At 40.1% G+C, this 20,359-nt stretch overlaps 2 protein-coding genes across 2 annotated transcripts in view; both read right to left on the minus strand.

The window, feature by feature from the left end:
* LOC309878122 (uncharacterized protein) lies at window positions 1–9,329 on the minus strand. Its single transcript, XM_082760307.1, has 4 exons — window positions 7,947–9,329; window positions 4,321–4,477; window positions 1,175–2,716; window positions 1–484 (listed from the first exon to the last, which is right to left on the minus strand). The coding sequence occupies exons 1-4, from the start codon at window positions 9,225–9,227 to the stop codon at window positions 252–254; spliced, it is 3,213 nt and encodes a 1,070-aa protein (XP_082616433.1). The 5' UTR covers window positions 9,228–9,329; the 3' UTR covers window positions 1–251.
* LOC309877831 (uncharacterized protein) overlaps window positions 9,253–20,359 on the minus strand; it is a gene marked incomplete at both ends in the record, with an annotated part of 25,802 nt that continues 14,695 nt past the window's right edge. The window contains 3 exons of the mRNA XM_082759594.1: window positions 9,253–9,258; window positions 9,300–10,173; window positions 11,689–11,806. Of these exons, the coding sequence (XP_082615720.1) occupies window positions 9,253–9,258; window positions 9,300–10,173; window positions 11,689–11,806 (998 nt within the window). The remainder of the gene's footprint in view (window positions 9,259–9,299; window positions 10,174–11,688; window positions 11,807–20,359) is intronic.

Here is a 20,359-nt window from a genome sequence, read left to right on the forward strand (position 1 = left end):
TGCTTCATACCTTAGAATCATAGAATGGTTTGGGTTGGAAGGGACCTTAAAGATCATCACACCTCCCTCCAGAGCATCTTCAGTTATATATTAGCATCACCCCAAAGGTATCCAACTATCAGCTGGGAAAAAGAAAAAACAGGAAAAAAAAACAGGATATGCTACAGCTGGTCCTGACTAAGCCATGCCCAAAGAAGAAACAAGCTTATCCACTAAACAAAGTTCTCATTAGTCTGCAAACCTCTCCCTGCTTATCCACCAGTCTTCAAAAATATCAGAGAAATATAATTCATCACTGTATGCTGGAAGGGAAGACACACAAAATCTCCAAAGCAGCTGTTTCTCTTTCGTACCTTGGCTAGTCCAGATTTCTTGGCACTCAGGAGCAGCTCTGCCTTTATCTCCTCGATTCTTTGGCGGTCCTCTTCATTCAAGTCTGACACAGATTCCTGAGATCGGCTGGCCAGCTTTAGCTTCACCCATGCTACACGAAAAGGACATAAAACAGAATGATTACTTCTCTTTTTTGCTCGTTATTTACAGCAACAGTTTTATAATTTAAAATCCTAACTATGCTATGCATTTCTAACTATTACAACAAAGGAAACGAAGATTAGTATCAAATACGGTGGTTTGAATATATGAAACACTCTCCTGGACAGACTGACCAGGAATAGAATTCAAAATGGACCTTTTGAGTATTTGTTTGGAAAAATGGATCCAGGACCCACTGCGTGGTTCTGTCATTTTTACAGCCTCAGGCTCAAGCCAACACTCTTACACAATCCCTTCCCAATTACTTAAAGTAGCACATTTCTAATAGCTATGTGGACAAAACCACAATAACAGTTTAGGCAAAAGAAGTGTCCAAACTGGTAAGTACAATTCTATCCTATCCTGTCATCCTACGTAAGAAAACAAAGACATTCATTGTTAAGCCTTGTCCCATTAAAGCTTATCAGAAGCAACATAATGTGGTATGTGATATCAGCAACATGATGTCAGATGTGGCATGAACCTTTAAAGCCAGTGGAAAAGACTCAGACAGACTCAGAGGTCCCTCTATGCCCATATTTCTTCATTTCAAATGCATTTCAAATAAACATATACCTAAATTAAAGGTTTGCCATTCTGATATAATACTTGCTAGAACACAGCTGAGCTATTTCATTACCTCGTGCTTTCCTCTCCTCTTCATCCGTGCTCAGAACTTGTGTCGCAGGTGATCCACTTCTCAGCAAGCTTTTGACACGGGCTGCCAGCGAGTCTCCACTGCTACTGCCATCGCTCTCTTGCATGCCTCCTGCCTTGCTTCCAGCTACACTTGCTTTTGACAACATGCTCTGGAAGCCTCCTGGGACATCAGTGATGCTGCCTCGAGGCTCTGAAGGAGGATTCCTCAGCAGGCTTTTGACATGGGCAGCAAGGGAATCTCCACTGCTACTGCCATCGCTCTCTTGCATGCCTCCTGCCTTGCTTCCAGCTGTGCTGGCTTTTGACAACATGCTCTGGAAACCTCCTGCGACATCAGTGATGCTGTTTAGAGGCACTGAAGACGGATTCCTCAGCAGACTTTTGACACGGGCAGCAAGGGAATCTCCACTGCTACTGCCATCACTCTCTTGCATGCCTCCTGCCTTGCTTCCAGCTACACTAGCTTTAGGCAAGAAGCTCTGGAAGCTTCCTGGAACATTGGCAGCACTGCCGAGAGGCTCAGATGAAGAAGGATTCCCCAGCTCTGAAGTTCTTTCAGTGCTGAGTTTACTACTTGCACTGCTTTGTGCAACAGCCACAACACCAGGTTGATTTCTGTCTGTAGTTACGCTGCTACAGCCTTCTGGCTCAGACCTTCCTGCAGACCTCCCCATCCTAAACTCTTTGGTCATCTCCTTTATCATCTCTTCACTGTGATGCAAATTGACATCAGAAGAACTTCTCCATCTTAAATTGCCTTTGTGGGAATCCAGAGGCTTTATTACCGATCCCTCTTCTTGCATATTTCTTTGGGTCATAGTCTCACCTTGTGACAGTATCTTCTGTAACCAAAGGACACTGTCTTTCTCCAATGCAGAATCTTTGGGGCCATCCTCATTTTTAATCAGCACTGAGGAAGACTCGCCAGTTTCTCTAGAAGAGGCACTGGAAAAGACAGGGTCACACCAGCTTCCAGCTATAACCTCTGCCTCTGCCAAAAGCTTACGTATTTCTTGCAGTGCACCAGATCCAATCTGAGAATCTCTTTCCTGACCCTTATCTCTCTCACTACCTGTACTCGATGTTTGTGAACCTCTCTCAACATCCATTTCACCTTTCACTCCAGCCAAAGAACTGGCAGTCCGTCTCTGTGAGCTGCTACTCACGTCTTTCAACTCTCTTTTAACTAGCAGATCCTGAACACGTTTTGCAGCCAGCATGGGACTCTCTCTGTCAGAATGGCAGTCAGGTGAAACAGTCTGCAGGTGCTGGTCTGGTTCAGCTACCTTGGAGACAGCTGAATGTTCTGCCTCCTGGTGTGTGGAAAGTGGAGCAGTTATCTCCACTTGGTGGCACGGACTCACGGGTTTGTCTCCAAAAGATCTGGAGAAGTTGGGAGAGAGTTCACTAGGCGACAGAATATCAGAGCCAACCGCTGAATTCATTGGTATAGAAATACTGACAGTGGAAGTGCCAGAGGTCAAACTTGTTTGTGTAACTTCAACTGCTGCCAGAAATTCACCTACAAAGAAAGAGAAGATACTTAAATTTGGGGCTCCAAGAAACAGCCAAATAAGTAAAGAGTACTTTTTTCTTATACGAGAGGGACTAATTCTTCCCTTCTTGTACAGGAAGAGAAGAATTACAAATATTGGAAGGCGTTCAGGAAAAGCGTTTTTTGAATGAGACTTGGACTAACAACTCCATGAGAATTATCTACTGGAAGAAATCCGTTAAACCATTTTGGATAAATATCAAAGGAACTACAGAAACTGACTTAAATAACTTGCATTTAAATAAATGGTTATTGTACATTTTAAATAATTGTTCTTAGATAAGCGACATAGTGGTGACTCTACGTTCAAATGAATACTTAGATCATAAAAGCAACCCTGCAAGAAACAAGAGTGCTGCGGGACAGTATTTCCAAAATACTACAGATAAGCTGGTTTCCCACTAATGGTTGGAAAAGTCCAAAAGCAGACGGGATGCACATTTGGCATTACATTCAGCACTTGGATATGTAATGTCTAATTGCTTTACAGAAATGAACTGAAACGTAAATAGTGTTCTTAAATCCACGCTGGGAGGTACACACAACTGCGAAAAGCCAGCTCCCTAGCATGCCTACCAACAGGAAATTTAGAATCATAGAATATCCCAATTTGGAAAGGACCCACAAGGATCATCGAGTCCATTTTGTTGGTTTCAAACACAGTTTTGTTTCATGTCCCAACCACTGACATTTTCAAGTACACTTAGCCCAGACAACATTGCCCCCGTACCTATTGCCAAGTGTTTCAGTTGCCAAGCCTCCCATAATGTTTACAGAAAGAAAAAAAGAGAAAATAAGCAAGCCCAACAGGCTTAAGAAAAAGATGCATTTAATCTCTTCAGATCAGAAACGCAGGTCAGCACAAGGCACTTGAAAATTCTCAGATATTCCAAGGGTTAGGCAGGTACTCGTGAAGAGGCTGCAGATCTGCTCTTCCCCACTGAGTACAAATGCCAAAAGAGTATGAGTTAAGGAAAATACCCACTTTAACATTTAAATGAGATACTACATGGGCATGCCACTGAAGGACTTCTTAACCCTAACTGAAGAGACTGTTTTTTATATAGAAATGAGTCAACACTTATTAAAGGCCATTATCCATACATTTTTTATGTTGATATAGACAGATTCATGAACCAATCAGGTCAGTTTTAAAGTGTGTATGAATTTTGTCACCCTGAACAAGCCAAGAAAGCCTTGGGGAGAAAAATAAACCAAGACTTACTACTCTCACAGAAAGAAAATGTTCTGCAACACTTCTTTAACCTTTAGATACAAAACATTTGCTTCTTAAGAAATGTTATGAAAAGAGAAATAAAGATAACTGGTACCACACTGGCTAGATGCCATACAGCCTGAATTTCTTAGTGAAAATGCACACTTCCAGTGGTTTTAATGCTTATTTTTCCAGTTCAAATATCTCACATCTGAGATCAAATCATATGAATGATGCAGAGCATCAAAGAAGAAACACGTTTGACACTGCCAGACCACGAACAACCTCACAGGTATATCTGAAGTTCTGTGTTCTCCAAGGTTTGCACATCACAAGACCTTCCCCTCCCACATACCTTGTGGCTGCTGGGTCCTCGCCAGCGTGTCCGTGGAGTCCTTCAGCATTCTGAGCTCTGAAGGGGAAAATTCAACTTCCCTGATGGGTCCTCGGGGCACAAACGGCGTCAGTATAGTTCCAGGTGACTGATCAATGCCGAGGTTGCGAAGGTATATCTGACAAAAGAAATAAGGAACACACAAGGCACTCTTAGGGAACGTTAATTGATTCCGAATTGCACGTTTTCTCTTCATCTTAGAACAGAACAGAGCAGATGAGTTGGAAGAGGCCCATGGAGATCATCAAGTCCAACTGCCTGACCACTGCAGGGCTACCCAAAAGTTAAAGCACATTAATGTGGGCAGCTTCCAAATGCTTTTTGAACACTGACAGGCACTGGGCACCAACCACCCCTCTTGGAAGCCTGTGCCAGTGTCTGACCACCCTCACAGTAAAGAAATTTTACTGAATATCCAGTCTGACCCTCCTCAGAGCAACTCCCATGCGTCCTGCCACTGGTTTCCAGCATCTCCCTCGGTGCTTCCCCTCCTTAGGGAGTTGCAGAGAGCAACGAGGTCGCCTCTCAGCCTCCTCTGCTCCACATAAAACACCTCAGCATCCTCAGCCTCTCCTCACAGGACATGACTCCCAGCCCTTTCTCCAGCTTTGCTGCCCTCCTCTGGACACTTTCAAGGACTTTCACATCTTTTTTTTTTTTATGTTGTGGAGCCCAGAGCTGCACACATCATTCAAGGGGAGGCTGCACCAACATTGAAGAAAGCAGGAGAATGACTTCTTTTGACTGGCTCTGCCATGTTTGATGCACCCCAACGTGTGCTTTGCCCTCAGGTCCCTTCCTGCTGAGCTGGCCCAGAAGGACACCATCGGAGACATCATCCCTGGCCTAACTAAAATCCAGAAAGACGACATCTAATGCCTTGCCTTCATCCACAAGGTGGATGACCTTGGTGCAGAAGATAAATTAGACAAGACTTTCCCTTCACGAGCCCACGGTGACTACACCCAGTAACAGCTTTGTTCTTTAAATGCCCTTCAGTAGCACCCAGGACAATCTTCTCCATAACTTCTCTAGGAACTAAGGTTAAACTAAGAGGTCTGTAGCTCCCTGGGTCTTCTCTCATGCCCTTTTTGTAGATGTGTATAGCATTGGCCGGCCTCCAGTCAGCCAGGACCTCCCCAGCCTCCCATGACCTTTGGTAAATGGCTGAGAGGGGTCCAGCTGTAACATCCTCCAACTCCTTCAGCAATTTGGCATGAATCCTGTCAAACCCCATGCACTTACGAATGTTGAGCTGATAAAATGATTCCCTTACAATTCAGTGACCACAAATGGAGAGTTGCTGCTCCCCCGTCATGGTCCTCCAACTCAGTGGACTGGGCAGCACAAGATGTCATTACTTTTAATCAGTGAGGCAAGAAAGGCATTAAATGCCTCCTCCTTTTCCTCATCCTTACTTACCAGGTGCCCATCTGCATCAAGTATCAGCCCAGTGTCTTCCTCAGACCTCCTCTTGCTGCTGACTTACTTTAAAAAGCCTTTTTTGACGCCACCTTTTTCTTCCCAACTGGGTTCAGCACAGACAGCTTAACATGATCAGACTTTGAAATTTAAACCAGACAGCAGGAAAGCTCCTCACTCTGAAGGAAAAGTTCATTATGGGCCAGTCTTCAAAGCAAAGAGTTGTGAACCCTTCTGCCAGAGCTGGTTCAAAATAGTCGTGAAATAATTTTGGTGATCTTGCTATAGGGAATAAATCCACACCCACACTGGGCTAGGGATGAAATCAAGTTTTATCTACAACCAAGACTTAGTTTTACTAATGTAGCTAAAGCAATAAATCACTCCACAGTACATATGGCATAAAATGTCTTTTTTTCCTTTTCTATACAGAAAAGTACAGACCAAATGCACACAAGCACTATTTGTAATTGTATAGTGCATGTGCACATATTATTTGAATAATGTATTAAATAAAAAAAATGCTATCAAGGTAAAATTTCATTATCATTAAATATTAAAAGCAGTTTACAGAAGCAAAACTAAAATCCAACTCAAAAATCTAAAAAATGTGTGATATATATATATAGAAAAACATAACAAGGATGAAACCGACTCTGTGCAACACCCAGAGATTGTCAGTTCAGACACACACAGCATCATGCCCTGTATTAATATATTTTGAAAGCTGGAACAGTCTCTCAGAAGTAAGAGCCTATCAAGAGCCACCTACGGTCTCCTGAGAAAATTTCTTTCCTTTTACCAGAGTATCTATGTTTATAGATATTATATACAGCTGAAAAAAAAAAGCTAGATTTTATCACTTCTGGGGGGAAGATACTTTCAACTTATACTACATCCTAAACTTGCCAACCATATGAAATAAATGAACTTACAGAACTTGGCCAACTCTGTCCCCTATGATACTACTACAAACCTACACTTTAATAGCTTATGTGAGACCTGATCCCCTTTACCTTGTCAGTGATTTATGAGAACAGAATCCTCAAAACTACAGCTGGAGAACACGCTTCATTATATTGATGAGTCTATGATTCATAATATTCATTAAAAAATGGAGGTAGCAGACAACCCTTATATCTCATGAATTCCATTTAAAATATTCTCCCTACAACATTTATATTTGTTTCAACATGTGTTTTCAGAGACATCCCAGAGAGGAAAGCTTCTAAAACATTGTTCCAAGGACCTAATGATTACAGGAATCATCTTGCAAGAGGAACAGCCACACACTCAGAAGATAATTACATGTTTATGATTAACACAAATCTGCATTTAATTTTCTCCAACATTCGGTATAGTTAACATGGCTGCCACAATCTGCCCTCCACTGGCACCAACAATCCTAAAATGGAGAAGGGAGAACTGAAATCTGCATTAGCCAAATAGGAGAGAGCAAAGGAAAGGTATGCAGAGCCTTCGAACATCGTTCATGAGCAATATAAAGAATCAGGAATTTATCTCTTAGATACCGGAACAAAGTGAACAAGAAAGAAGAGTATTTATAGGGGGGGAAAAAAGGCAATTTGATTTGCCAAGAAGTTCTGTGTTGGTTTTGCTATTATTGCAGATCTGTGGGTGTGTGAAGTTCAGCTCTCTCTCCTGCAGCCTAACATTTCCTTAGTCAGCACTTGAGTCTCAACCTCACGTTTGGATAATTATATCCCAATCATTTGAAAGAAGCTGGAAGATCAGAAATGACTTATCAATGCTCTGCAAAAAGAGCTGTAAGCAACTTATTTACAAGTCTTTGCATCAAACATTTCACTTACTGCTAATGCTATGTCCTGTCCAGTGGGAAAAACAATGGGACAACTCTAACATCAGAATTATTAGAGTCAGAAAAATGAAGTGTCCTTTAAGATTTATTTATATTACACAAAATAAATCACCTAGTATTTCTAGAATAACCATTGCATGACATGTTCCCAACACAACTGGATGTCAGAAACTAATTATAAGCATGACAGACTCTCAACTCAGACAACTGATCCTGTGATACCTTCTGCACTTTTGTCCTACTTGCTCTAAGGTAGCTGAATATACTCGTATCCCTTCATAATCAAAAGTAAAAAGTTAGAAATTTTTATGAAAACATAACTTACTGGGATCCTTTCTTCAATATTAAACTCTTCTTTTTCCGGAGTTCCCAAACAAGCTGTTGCAAAGGGGATGAAGTTATCGTCTTCTGCACTAGTGAAGAAGTGTCCAGAAACTGCTGAGCCTGAGCCCCCCTGGCTACTTTCCCCAGAACTAGCAGGAAGATTCAAACTATCTTGGGAAATATCCCCTAAATTGTCCGTGCTGACATGACAAGTAGGAATATCTAATTTATGAGGCAGTTGTTGATTTTCAAGACCATAACAATTCTTCTGGTCATCAGTTGGAGAGTTTCTACTCTCTCTAAGGAGCTGAGCAACTCTTTCACTGGAAATGAAACCATTTGGGTCTGAGCTTTGTCCTGTACTGTCACTTTCAGCATCTTTATCAGCAGGTCCAGAAACAATCTCAGTTGTAACCTTGTGTATCGTGGAGCCTCCTAATCTATTTTCAGACACTCTTAAAACATTACTCGTTTCTTCTAAAGGCTGCATCACCTCTGTTGAGATTGCTGGCTGAACAACGTCAGTCAGGGAGGTGTTCCTACCAGAGACATTTACTGAGTTGTCAGACTGAGATCTAGTAAGAGGGTGAACATGCTCTAAGTTTTTCTTATGACAGTGCAAATTTTCCAGGGAATGTGTCTCTCCAGAAGCAGCAGCAAGATAATTTTTAGGGTTTCTACTACTATTTTGGGTTGACAAAATATTGTTCAAAGAACTGGTAATTGCACTGTGGGCTTTCTTTCTTGGAGAAATTCCACTTGGGTGAGATGAAGCCAGTGCATCAGATATCTTGTCTGACTGGCTCATATTCCAAGTCCCCACCTTCTCCATGAAGCTAAGTGATGGGAGGGACTGAATTCTTCCAGTGTGAGGATATTTCAGTTTTAAGGACTCAAAGCGTTTGTCATTTTCCTTCTGAGCACATTGCAGAGAATGTTCCTTCTCAACAGATGTAGGTGTACTGGTAGACAAGTTCCCAGAATTTTCTTCATTTAAGCACAAAGGAGAGGCCTGAATATCTGATTTGATCACTCGAGCACTGGGTTCTCCCTCAGTTTTGTTTGCAAATATCCCTGGAGTAGACTGATAGCTTGGACGAGCAAGGTGTCCAAAGAATGAGCCATCACCTATGAGGAAATTAAATGTAGGGGAAATGTCTCTAAGTTTATGTCCCCTTTCTATGGAAAAATCTGAAATAGTTAATTCATCCCTGCGCACTCCAGGTTCTGCTTCCACTAGGGCATTCTCACCACGTGAAGAAGGAGCTTCCATGTCCGTCATGACGAGTTGTTTAGGTGTACAATCACTAGTGCTCGTCACAACAGGGACAAGCTCCTCTTTCTCAAATCTTACTGCAGGAGATGCTTGTTTCTGATGATCATCTAGGAACCCTGGGTTCAATGAACCCTGGGTTTCATTAGTAACAGCCATGAATTTCACGCTTCCAAAGTCATTCAAATCTGCTCCATGCTCCTCAGACTCCCTGGCTATTTCAGATGTCTTTGCAGAAAATGTATCTTGTACATCTGAAGTTTTACAACTATCTTTCCTCAAATCATCAGACAACTTATTAGAGAAATCAAGCCCAGAAATATTCTTGTCTTTTTCCAACTTCTCTAGGTGTCTCACGCATTCTTCTGACTCTGTCTTAGCCATTGTTTCCTGCTCCATCTGCATCTCTCTCTCACATTTTTCTGAATTCTTAGTCAGTGCTGTTTTACAAGAGGAGTTTTCAGAAGATGAGAACTCATCGTGCCTCTGTAACCCTTTTTCCTTCTGTGCAAGCTCAAAACCAGGAGCTATCACATTGTTGTCATAAGAGAAACATTCATCTTTTGCAGAAGTACTACAGGTCTGCTTTGCAAGAGAACCTTCCATTTTGTTCAGTCTACTTTGCTGGATTAGCATCGCTTTTGAAGTGGAGCTTGCTAAATTGTCACCTGTTTGGGGGATCGGTGTCTTCCCATTAGCATCATTTTTGCCGTCTTCATTTGCCTCCTTGTCCACAAGTAGATGTCCAGAAAAACAAGAGGCTTGCTGAGACAAACCACCACTAAAACTGGCATCACAAGGTTCCCCGTGTCTGAATGGAAGTGGATGCTGAGACAAAGTGAAGCAGTCACTGGGTGCATCAGAGGATCCTCCTGCATCTGCCAGACACACAGCTTCTTCCACGTGCAAAGGCTTTGAATGCTCCTCAGAAGCACAAGAAACATCAGGGACTCCTCTATGAGAGACAAGAAAAGTCAGTACATTTCTCATGACGCTATTTATTTCAACATTTCCTGCTTAAGTGGAAGAGGCCAAAGTAGGACTTCATCCAAACAAGTAACTGGGATTTAGCAACATGCACATAAATACATCCCCTAAACAGAGCAAAATGCAAAGAAACGTAAAGAAAGTCCAAATAATATCGAAAACCTCTCCTGCCCTATAAAGTAAAGGCTTGAAAATTGTTTTTTCTACTTGGTCTGTCAGTATTTTTAGTCAGTTTGGGAATTAAAGGGTTTGTTTGTTTTTATTGTACTAACAGGATACTTCAGTTAAATAAATATAAAATAGACAAAGTCTAAAGAAAATAGAGAAAAAGACAAATAAAAAAAAGATAAAGAGATTTGCCTAAGTAGTTTTTTAAAAAATGGAAATGTATATATATAAATTGTATATTGTATAAATTGCATATATATATATAAATTGTATGATATAGATAAATAAAATACAAGAATCATCCACTTCAGTTTCTTTGTACTAATTATTTCTTTAAAGGATATTAAATGTAGTGGTTTTTTAATATAAAAATTATCATTAAACCTCATTTAATATTATTAAATGTAAGCAGATCATCACCTCTGGTGGAACTAAGTTCTGATCCACGAAGTGAAGCCACAGTACGTTATATTAGGAAATAAATCTGTCCTGTCACACACCAAGTAAGTAGGAGGAAATGAACATCAATGACAATCTAAATATTTATCTTTACACGCACACTCTTTTTCTGTCTTTAATAAAGGGCAGAAGATTTCCTGACTTCTTTGCACTGGAGTTTTGTCACACTTTTGTATGAAGTCTTTATCAAGACTTTAAAGAAATACTTATTGTAGTAAAATATTCATATTTTTTATATAAAAGTATTTTAAATGACATGTTCCTCTAGTACCTAGAAAGTACAGAGTCATATAGAATGGTTTGAGTTGGAAGGGACCTTAAAGACCATCTCATTCCAACCCTTCTGCCATGGGCAGGGACACCTTCCTCTAGATTTGGTTACTCAAAGCCCCATCCAACCTGGCCTTTAACGCTCCCAGGGAGGGGGTATAATATTATACATCTATACATATGCTAGTATTTACTACTGTAAATACAAGCTGCACCTCATTTCTGTCCCCAGGATTTGATAAAGTTTATTTCAGAATGTAAAAAAGCTAAAGAGATGTCTGGGAGGGCAGAGTTTTTCATTTTCCCATTTTCCTCAGGTACATTAGGATGAAAAGTTTATGAGCCTTTTCCCTTTTTCAAACCCTTTTGAAGGCAAAATAATGAGAACTCTACTAAAGCCTTCTCTCTACTTAAAATAAGTACATAAAACACAACATAATAAAAACAAGCAAACAACCACGTATCTTTGTTCTTTGTTTCTGTGACCATAAAATAGTTAATTATTTATTTATGAAAGATAGGACAATTTATGGTCACCCAGGAGAAAAGTTATGTTCTGTCATAACACCAGGTAACTTTCTCCTACCTTAAAGGAATAAAATCCATTTCTGACTGCTGGAGAAGTGTCTCATCTGAAAACCTCCGGCCTTGTGTTGAATACGTCAGCAGGGGAAGACAGGGAGAGAATTGACTGTCCTGAATATCTTTTAAAAATAACAACAACACAGCAGTCAAAGTTTGCAAGGTAATCCCTATTTAACTGCCCTGCCAACTAACACAGCCTTCAAACTCAAAAACGTGTTAACTGCAGTCAAGATGATGTAACCCCATCATTTACTCTGCTGAAACATATTCCTTTATGCATTAAATTTAGCTTTTCTTATGTACCAAACTCAAAAGGTTTCCTCTCACCTATCTCAAAATGCTACATGACACTGGCATCTCTAACTTACCCTCTTAACCTTAAATTTCCTTTTGTGCAAATCCCTATCCATTTTTGCTCATTAGCCAGCATCTCTTCTAGTGATTTCCTTGCAGTCTGTACATGGGAGGACATCCACAGGGCTGCTACCCAGACCACCATTTATTCCTTTAAAAGAAGAGAAGCTCCAGTGATGTCTTCTCCAGTTGCCATTTTTTCCTAAGTTCTGTTTCCAGCAAAGGCCATATTTTTTTTTTCTTTAGGGTTTAAAGATGCAAGTAATAATAAAATTGAGTTATCACAATTATACTAGCACCACTGTCTACTGCCATAGCAGTAAGTTTTAGGTTCTATCATGTATTTCTTTGTTGTTTGAGGTATTTGGCATTTCCAACCTTTTTAATTCACTGCTTACAAAAACAAAAACAAGTGTTTTATAACACAAGAATACAAACAACTGTAAGCTTGCATTTGATAAATGTAAATGACAACATACACGTTTTGATAGAAGCAAAACAATTACTTCCAATTCAATGATAAGTAAACAGATTTTTTTTTAAGCAAAAAAAAAGCAATTTGTCATTAATAGTCTGACTTTCAGAATCAGAGTTCACATTGACTTCAATTAGGTTCATTAGTTTCCAACCATCGCAGACCAGCTATACTCTGGATCACTTACAGAAGCGTAATCACATCAGATAAGATGACCATTACATAAAAAGAATAAAACTTTAACATTACATCAGCTTTATCCCAAGGCCTTCCACAGCCTCTATTACATCACCTGATGAGTGGTATCTGACCAGAAGATGACCTTTGAGTCATTCTTAATTTAATACTTACAATTAATGCTTTTTAATTACTTTAGAACATTACATAATCAGAGCATAATTAAAGGAGTAGACATAATTTTATATCACACAGCAAAGCTGGATCAAAATACGGATGCCCCCTACTCCAGCCCCATCAGCAGCCATAATAATAACAATAATGATAACAATAATAGATTGCTAGTTTCAGAAATTCCCTTTTATCTCAGCAGCTCTCTCAACCACATGGCAAGCCTGACGTCTCCTAGAAGAAGCCAAATTTGTACCTTAGCATCAGTTGTACAGATGGCACAAACATGCTACAGCAACTTAAGTGAGGAGTCTTTGTTTTTCTAGCACCCAGTACCTCTTCAAAGCTAAACTCTCTCCTCTACTTGATTAAATAAATGCATTGCACTAGCCACCATTCCACTGTACTACTTTCACCTTAATTATTTGCAATACCAAACAGGAATGAAAAGATATGCTGCCTGCTTTTTTGGATGTTTATAGGATCAGGAGGATTTGTATCATAAAAGTGGGGGAATGTATAACGAGCTACTTCTGAGCAACTGGACATGAGAAAGCACTTGGAAGAGGTTCCAACGCAGACTGGTAAGCACCTGTGCCAAACAGGCTGAAAAAATGTTTTCCCCTTCCACACCCATTATAAAAGTAGGCAGAACAGCAAAAAGGAGAAAACAACACTGACAACATCAGCACAGAGGGAGCAAGATCCAACTAAGCAAGGAACAAGGCCAAGGATGTCTTTTTGCTACAAATAGTGCCTCGGGGCTTCAACCAAGACTGTGGCCAAATGTACTGGGTTGTTTTGTATTTACGTGGTTTTAATCACAATTTGAATCATGACTTAAAATCACGGAACAGGAGACTGATTCATTTCACTGTAATCTCTAACGTTATTTACAGCTTTAAAGAAAACAACGAGCTTTGTTTCCAGTGGCTGATATTAGTTTAGAACCAAATACATTCTGCACATTAGATTTCTTATTCCCAATCACTAATTGGAAACATATAATAAATGGTGGATTAAATACATTGTGTTTAGTATATATTTATTTAAATAATTGTTTTTAATTTTTATTATACTTGAAAATTCTGAGACAGTAGACTGACCACAGATAGCTTGCATACAGAATTGCATTAAAAATACAAAACCATTTATTTTAAGAAACATTAAGCAAGTTGGAATCCAAACTATCCTAGCTGTATTAGATGCATTTTTTCCTCCCAAATCTTGTTTTGCATTTAAAATATTAGCGAACAAAGGAAATAGTAACTGTAGTTATTGAATTAGCCTTGTCATCTCCCATCATGATACACTTCATGTTCTCAGAGCTGGCATCTTATTTTTAGTCATACAATAGAAGAGGAAAATAAGCTCTCTCAATTTTCAGCTTAACTTCTTCACTTTGAATGAAAATGTATTTTCAAGCTAAACCGAAAATCAGAAGCGATTAAAGAAAAAGCTCCCTGCACAATAAAGCCTGGGTGTGCTGTCATTGTAAATGAAGAGACAAAAAAGACTATGAGGGAGGGAACCAAAAAATAATTGAAAAAAAGCTGTCAAAAGCCGTCAAAAATAGATCCTGCCAAACAACTTTTAATGCATCTACACACGTATTGATAAAATAAATGTGCATATAGGCATACACACACACACCATTAAGTCACAATATTTGGCTGATAAATCAATGCTCTGAAGATATATTATATCAACACAAATTTAAGTACCACTCAATATTTGTGCTGAGAAATTCCACCTCGCACTCAAACTGATGAAAAGTTATTTACCATTCTTCAAGCAGAGTTATAAACAGGAAATCCTCCCTACAAGGGTATGCATCCAGTCAGCCCCTTCAATGGTCGTTCTCATCCCAGTCCTATCCCAAACCATGGCCCCTAGAAAACCCTACTTTCTTACAGAAGAGGCACACAGATGAGGCAGATATTTGCAAGCAATAAATATCTCACAGCAGAGACCACCACTGCAGGGCAGCCTGGTCACCTGGCATTGCAGCATGGCAAATGGTATCACTGAATCACCAAATTGTAGGGGTTGGAAGGGACCTCCAGAGCTCATTGGGTCCTACCCCTCTGCCAAAGCAGTTCCCTAGAACAGGCTGCCCAGGTAGGCCTCCAGATGGGCCTTGAATATCTCCAGAGAAGGAGACCCCACAACCTCCCTGGGCAGCCTGTCCCAGCACTCTGTCACCCTCACTGTGAAGAAGTTCTTTCCCATGTTGGCGTGGAACTGCCTGGGCTCCATTTTGTGGCCATTGCCCCTCGTCCTGCCCCCACAAACCACTAAAAAGAGGTTGGCCAAATCCCTCTGTCTCCCACACTTCAGATATTGGTAAACATTGATGAGATCCCCTCTCAGTCTTCTTTTCTCCAGGCTGAACAGCCCCAGGCCTCTCAGCCTTTCCTCACAGGGAAGATGCTCCAGGCCCCGTGTCATCTTTGTGGCCCTCCGCTGGCCTCTTTCCAGGAGATCCCTGTCTTTTTTGTACTGGAGAGTCCAGAAATACATACATATAGATTTTTATATAGATATAGATCTTTGTATGACCAAAGTCCAGCCATACGTTTCAGGGGACAAAGCACCCTGGCAAATCCAACAGAGTCGAGGGCTACCTTAGAGGATGACTTGGGGTCATGATCAAGAAGCCAGGACAGGAGCCCAGCCTATTACTGTACCCCAAATGGCAAACATGTTTTCTAAACATATATACAAGGAGAAAAACTGTTGCTAAGTAGTAACAAGGACTGCTCTTGCCAACCTTTTGCTGAAGCAGCATTTGCAGGTCCTGATAAACATAACTCAGAAGATACCCCTAAGATAAGAAGGTATCATCGCAGGATCAGAGAAAACAGCCAAGTGATCAGAGAAGCACGCCTCACCACAAAAGGCTGTCAGAGCTAGATCTCGTTAGTGTAATCAAAGAGAAGATTACCAGTGACTCAATCACATTTGTATGTATGCACGTAAGACCAGAAATTTGGTAGTTAAGAGGATTTCAGTTCAGAGGACACTATATAATAACAACGTAAAACACCAAAGCTATGCAAACCCAGATAAGATACTCCAGAGTGCATGCTTTAGATAGATCATTAATAACTTCAACTGCTATTTTTTTGCTTTAATTCTCTCTTCTAAGCCTCTAATACATCATCCTAAGAAAGAGACCCCGAGTTCTTGACCTCCACCTAAAGCAATGAAACCAAACCCCAAGAAGGGACGGCCCCAGTCTCTCCACCCCAGCCCAGGGATGCATTTCCCCCTCCTTTTTTTGCACAGCCACCAGAACTTCACTCAGAAGAAGGGTGCTGGAGCTCAGTGCCTTGAGGCAGCACTCGACTGATGAGGCCAGGCAGGGTGAGAAAAAGGGGAAGGAGCAGCTGTGATTCAGCACAGTCGCATCCTTGGTGGAAACCCTCTCCTCCAGCTCGCCCCCTGAAGCAACCTATAGAAGCACCCTTATGGAGTTAAATAAATCACATTTAACTGGGGCTACAAAACTAAAAATATTTTACACAATGTAACTCCATCCATGTCAAATGTTCTCTCCCTTCCAGCTCTTTTCTTTTTTTTTTTTTTTTTTTTAAAAAAAAAAAAAAAAAAAAAACTTTTCTAATCTTTCAGCACACGAACTCCGATTTTTTTCAGTAACTTATTCTAGAGGGAGAAGGATCATTGCTATCGTATTTTGGTTGCTTACAATGATCTGGGGGCTCATTACACTCCAGCATAACCTAGGTTTTGCAGGCAGAGAAGCAGGTGCTCGATGCTTAAAGCAGCAAGTGACGTCAGTACAACACACTTCGAGGATCTTGTGTCAAAACAGTAATTCTTCCTGCTGTCGCTCTGAAGGTCAAAAGCTTCCTCACAGTTGAATTCACTGAACAAGCAAAGCTGGGCATGCTACTTTATCTTACAGCCTGCTGACAATTCTGAATGCCAGAGTCAAACTGCCATTTGTGGAAGATAAAAAAGGAAGGCAAAACAAAAACAAAACCTTCTTGGCTTTGTCAATCTGTTCCACAATGTAGCAGGAGCACTTTCAATGCAACTGTCATTGTGATTTTTCTTTCCACCACCAAAAGGTGATTCAGAACACCTTCTGAAGAGAGAAAGGAATACATTAGTATTATAGCTTACGTTGCTCCCTTCCCTCTCAGATCTGGAAATTTAAGCATATATAAGGAAATGCTGTGGTTACTGGCACACACTCTAGAAAGCAGTAAATAAGATGCCAGCAGCATAGGGAATTCTTAGATCTTGAAGTATCATGTTAAAAAGCCTTATGCTTTCTATTTCCTCCTCCATTTAAAAACAAACTTTGACAAATAAAAGGAAACTTTTCTTGATAAAAAGGTTTCTAGTTCTGCAAACAACATTAATGTGGAAAAAAAAGCTATACAACATGCTAAATACACTAATCCTACACCAAGGATGTAGTCAAAAATAATGCATACCTAACTTACCATGACCTTCTACTTTCTAATATCTGACTTAAACCTGAATTTCGCACATGGCAAAACAAAAAAGGGGGGTTGTTCAGTATTATCTAACTCTAGCTAGACACTTTATGTATACATTGCAGTGAGATGTTACCTGTAGACCCAAACATGAGATCTCTAGGAGTGCTTTTTGCTTCATAAAGAACATTGCTTCCAAAACATCTCTGAAGTCTCTCCAAATCCACAGCAGCCAGCAACTAATTCAGCCATACCAGCTTTTCTGCTTGTGCTGTTATGGTAGAACAGGACCTCATTTCATCTTGCTAACATAATACTTAGAGAAAGAAAAGCTTAGTGCAAAATGGTTTAGCATTCAGTATAGACCAAAAGCAATATAATAACCGTATCTTGTCAAAAGTCTAAGTTCAGGACTTATAATAAGCTACCTGAAGTTTCTAGGAAGGAAAAAAGATGTGCTGGTCATTACTTCTATGCTTTTGTATCACACAGGATTTTTCCTGTTCCTTCAACAGATGTATTACTTCTACCAAAGCTAAGTTTGTCCCAGATTTTGTGTTTGCAGGTAGATGTCATCTTCTGTCCTGGTTTTCTTCGCAGAAATCCATGTATATTCACTGCTGAATTCACAAAACCCTTAGGAGCCACAAACGTTTGTCAGGCTATTCCCACGGCTCTTTCAACACCATCCCTTTGAGCCAGTTGTTTAACTTCAGAACAAACAACCACGAAGAGCAACACGCACACAAGCAGGTATAGGAACAGCAAATTGCAAGCTGAACTTGCCCTAAACTGGAAGCAACAGAGGCTTATTTTAAAAATATCGCAAGCAATCATGCTATTTGCCTATAATTATTTTGTTTGTTTATGAAAAGAACAAAAAAAGATGGTGTAGTGAAACCAGCCTCAGAAGCAGCTTTATTCAGCAATTTCAGCGACATCCTGGAAAAGTGAGTCAGAAATATAATAACATAACAGGTGGATAACACTTGATTTTGCAGAGTGATCCTCTGAGGGATATCAGTACAAAGAGAAACACTTCAGGCTTAGTAACAGCATTGTTAAGAAATGCGTTTCCAAGAAGCGTATGCAAGGATATGCATAAAAGAAGTCCAGGTGGGTGCCATGGAAGCAAAGAAACAAAGAAAAATAAGTGCTATCAGCATGCAAGAAGTTAACATACTGTAACTTAGTTACATCATCTAGACCCACAAAGGTTTGCACAGGGAAAACTAACACCATAATATTTGATTGGAATTGAGACAAAGCTAATTCCGAAAGCCAGAAGTTAAACTTGCAGCACATGATCAAATTCGATGAAAGAACCAGCATTTAAGAGCAAAACTCTACACCTACATGCAACAGGAGCATTGCAACCGATGGACAAGAAGCATGGCTGGGGGACTGCTGAACAATGGTTGAACTGGGATGAGTAAGGAAGCAGAAATGAAATAAATTAAAAATAATGCAATAATTATGTAAGGTAAGCAAGGAAGCCGTTCTAGCCTGGGTAACGAAACCAAGTATTGATAACAGTCTTGGCTAGTTGTGTCTTTCATAGGTAGCACAGAAAAGGAAAATAAACCACTTACACAATATTAAAGGTTGGACTAAACGATCTTGCAGGTCTTGTCCAACCTGAATGCTTCTATAATTCTACATGGGTATGGTTAACTACACACTACCTAGCTCTACCTTTCCTTTTTTTTTTATTGAGTGTGCATAGGCAAAAAGGAAAAAAGAAGGATAGTTCCAGTTGGAAAGGGCCGACAAAGATCAACTCTCAGATTTTTGCAGGGCTGACCTAAAAATTAAAACATATCATTAAGAGCATTAACCAAATGACTCAAAAACAGACAGGCACAGGCAACCACCACCTCACTGGGACACCTGTCCCAGCATCTAACCACCCTCTCAGTTAAGAAGTTTTACCAAATGTTCAGTCTGACCCTCTCCTGGTGCAGCTCTGAGCTGTTCCCATGCATTCTGTCAATACATACCGGTGAGAAAAGATGAGCACCTCCCTAATTCCCTTTCTCAGGGAATTGCAGAAAACAAAGAGGTCACCCCTCAATCTCCTTTACTCCAGGCTTAACAAACCCAGTGTCCTCAGCCTCTGCTCACAGGACAAGCATCCCAGCTCTTTCTCCAGCTTTGCTGCCCTCCTCTGGACATTTTCAAGGACCTTCACATCTTTTTTATGTTGTGGAGCCCAGAGCTACAAGCAACATTCAAGGTGAGGCTGCACCAACACTGAACACAGCAGGAGAATGACCTCTTTTGACTGTATGGCTCTGCTGTGTTTGATGCTTGATTGACACTTGTCTCCCAATCAATACTTATATCCAGCATTACTCCACCTCAAGCATAAAATCCAACAGTTCTTGTTAAATTTCATGCCATTGTTGATGGCCCAAGGTTTAATATACTTTATAAATTAATTGCCATAGCTGAAACTCAACGTTTTTTTTAAAAAAGAGCAAATACAAGCAAATAAAGGCAATAAAGAAAAATGGATCCAATCAAGGTTGGCTCCACTCCCAGGAGTGATTAGTTTCTCTTGTTGGGTGAAAGATGAGTTTGCTATTATTAATGGGGATCATTTGAAAAAAAAAAGTCTTTGTTTCCACCACTTTGAGGATAATTATAAATTACTTCAATAAATCAGTAGTATAGTAGCATCACTTGCATCTTAAGATGCAGAGAATAATGTTGTGTTACTAGCAGAAGTTTTCTGTTTCAAAGTGTACTGCTGCCAGTGAACTAAAAAACATAGAACCAGAAGGGACCAGAATATTCTGACTCCACATGGATGAAAAATCAATGTAACACAGAATAAATAGAGGTAAAAAATTAAATTTTAGAACCTCTCAAATCAATCTAACTAAACCATGGCAATTAGATGTGAAGGGAAGCAACAAAAATGCTTATCTTCTCTAAAACAGAGGCGTTAGAACTGGAAAATATTTCTGACAGCAATAAAAATTGTACCTAAAGGCAAGTGTTAGCAATTAGGTCCACTA

The sequence above is a fragment of the Aythya marila genome (genome assembly GCF_965140915.1).
Source record: "Aythya marila genome assembly, chromosome: 4".
Taxonomy (NCBI): domain Eukaryota; kingdom Metazoa; phylum Chordata; class Aves; order Anseriformes; family Anatidae; genus Aythya; species Aythya marila.

Excerpts from the sequence above, each read along its gene's own strand:
- LOC309878122 (XM_082760307.1), bottom strand. The coding sequence starts at position 9,227 with ATGACGGACATGGAAGCTCCTTCTTCACGTGGTGAGAATGCCCTAGTG. Across the intron at positions 4,478-7,946 it reads ATATTGAAGAAAGGATCCCA|ATATACCTTCGCAACCTCGG; the intron begins GTAAGTTATGTT and ends TTCTTTTGTCAG. Across the intron at positions 2,717-4,320 it reads GAGGACCCAGCAGCCACAAG|GTGAATTTCTGGCAGCAGTT; the intron begins GTATGTGGGAGG and ends CTTTCTTTGTAG.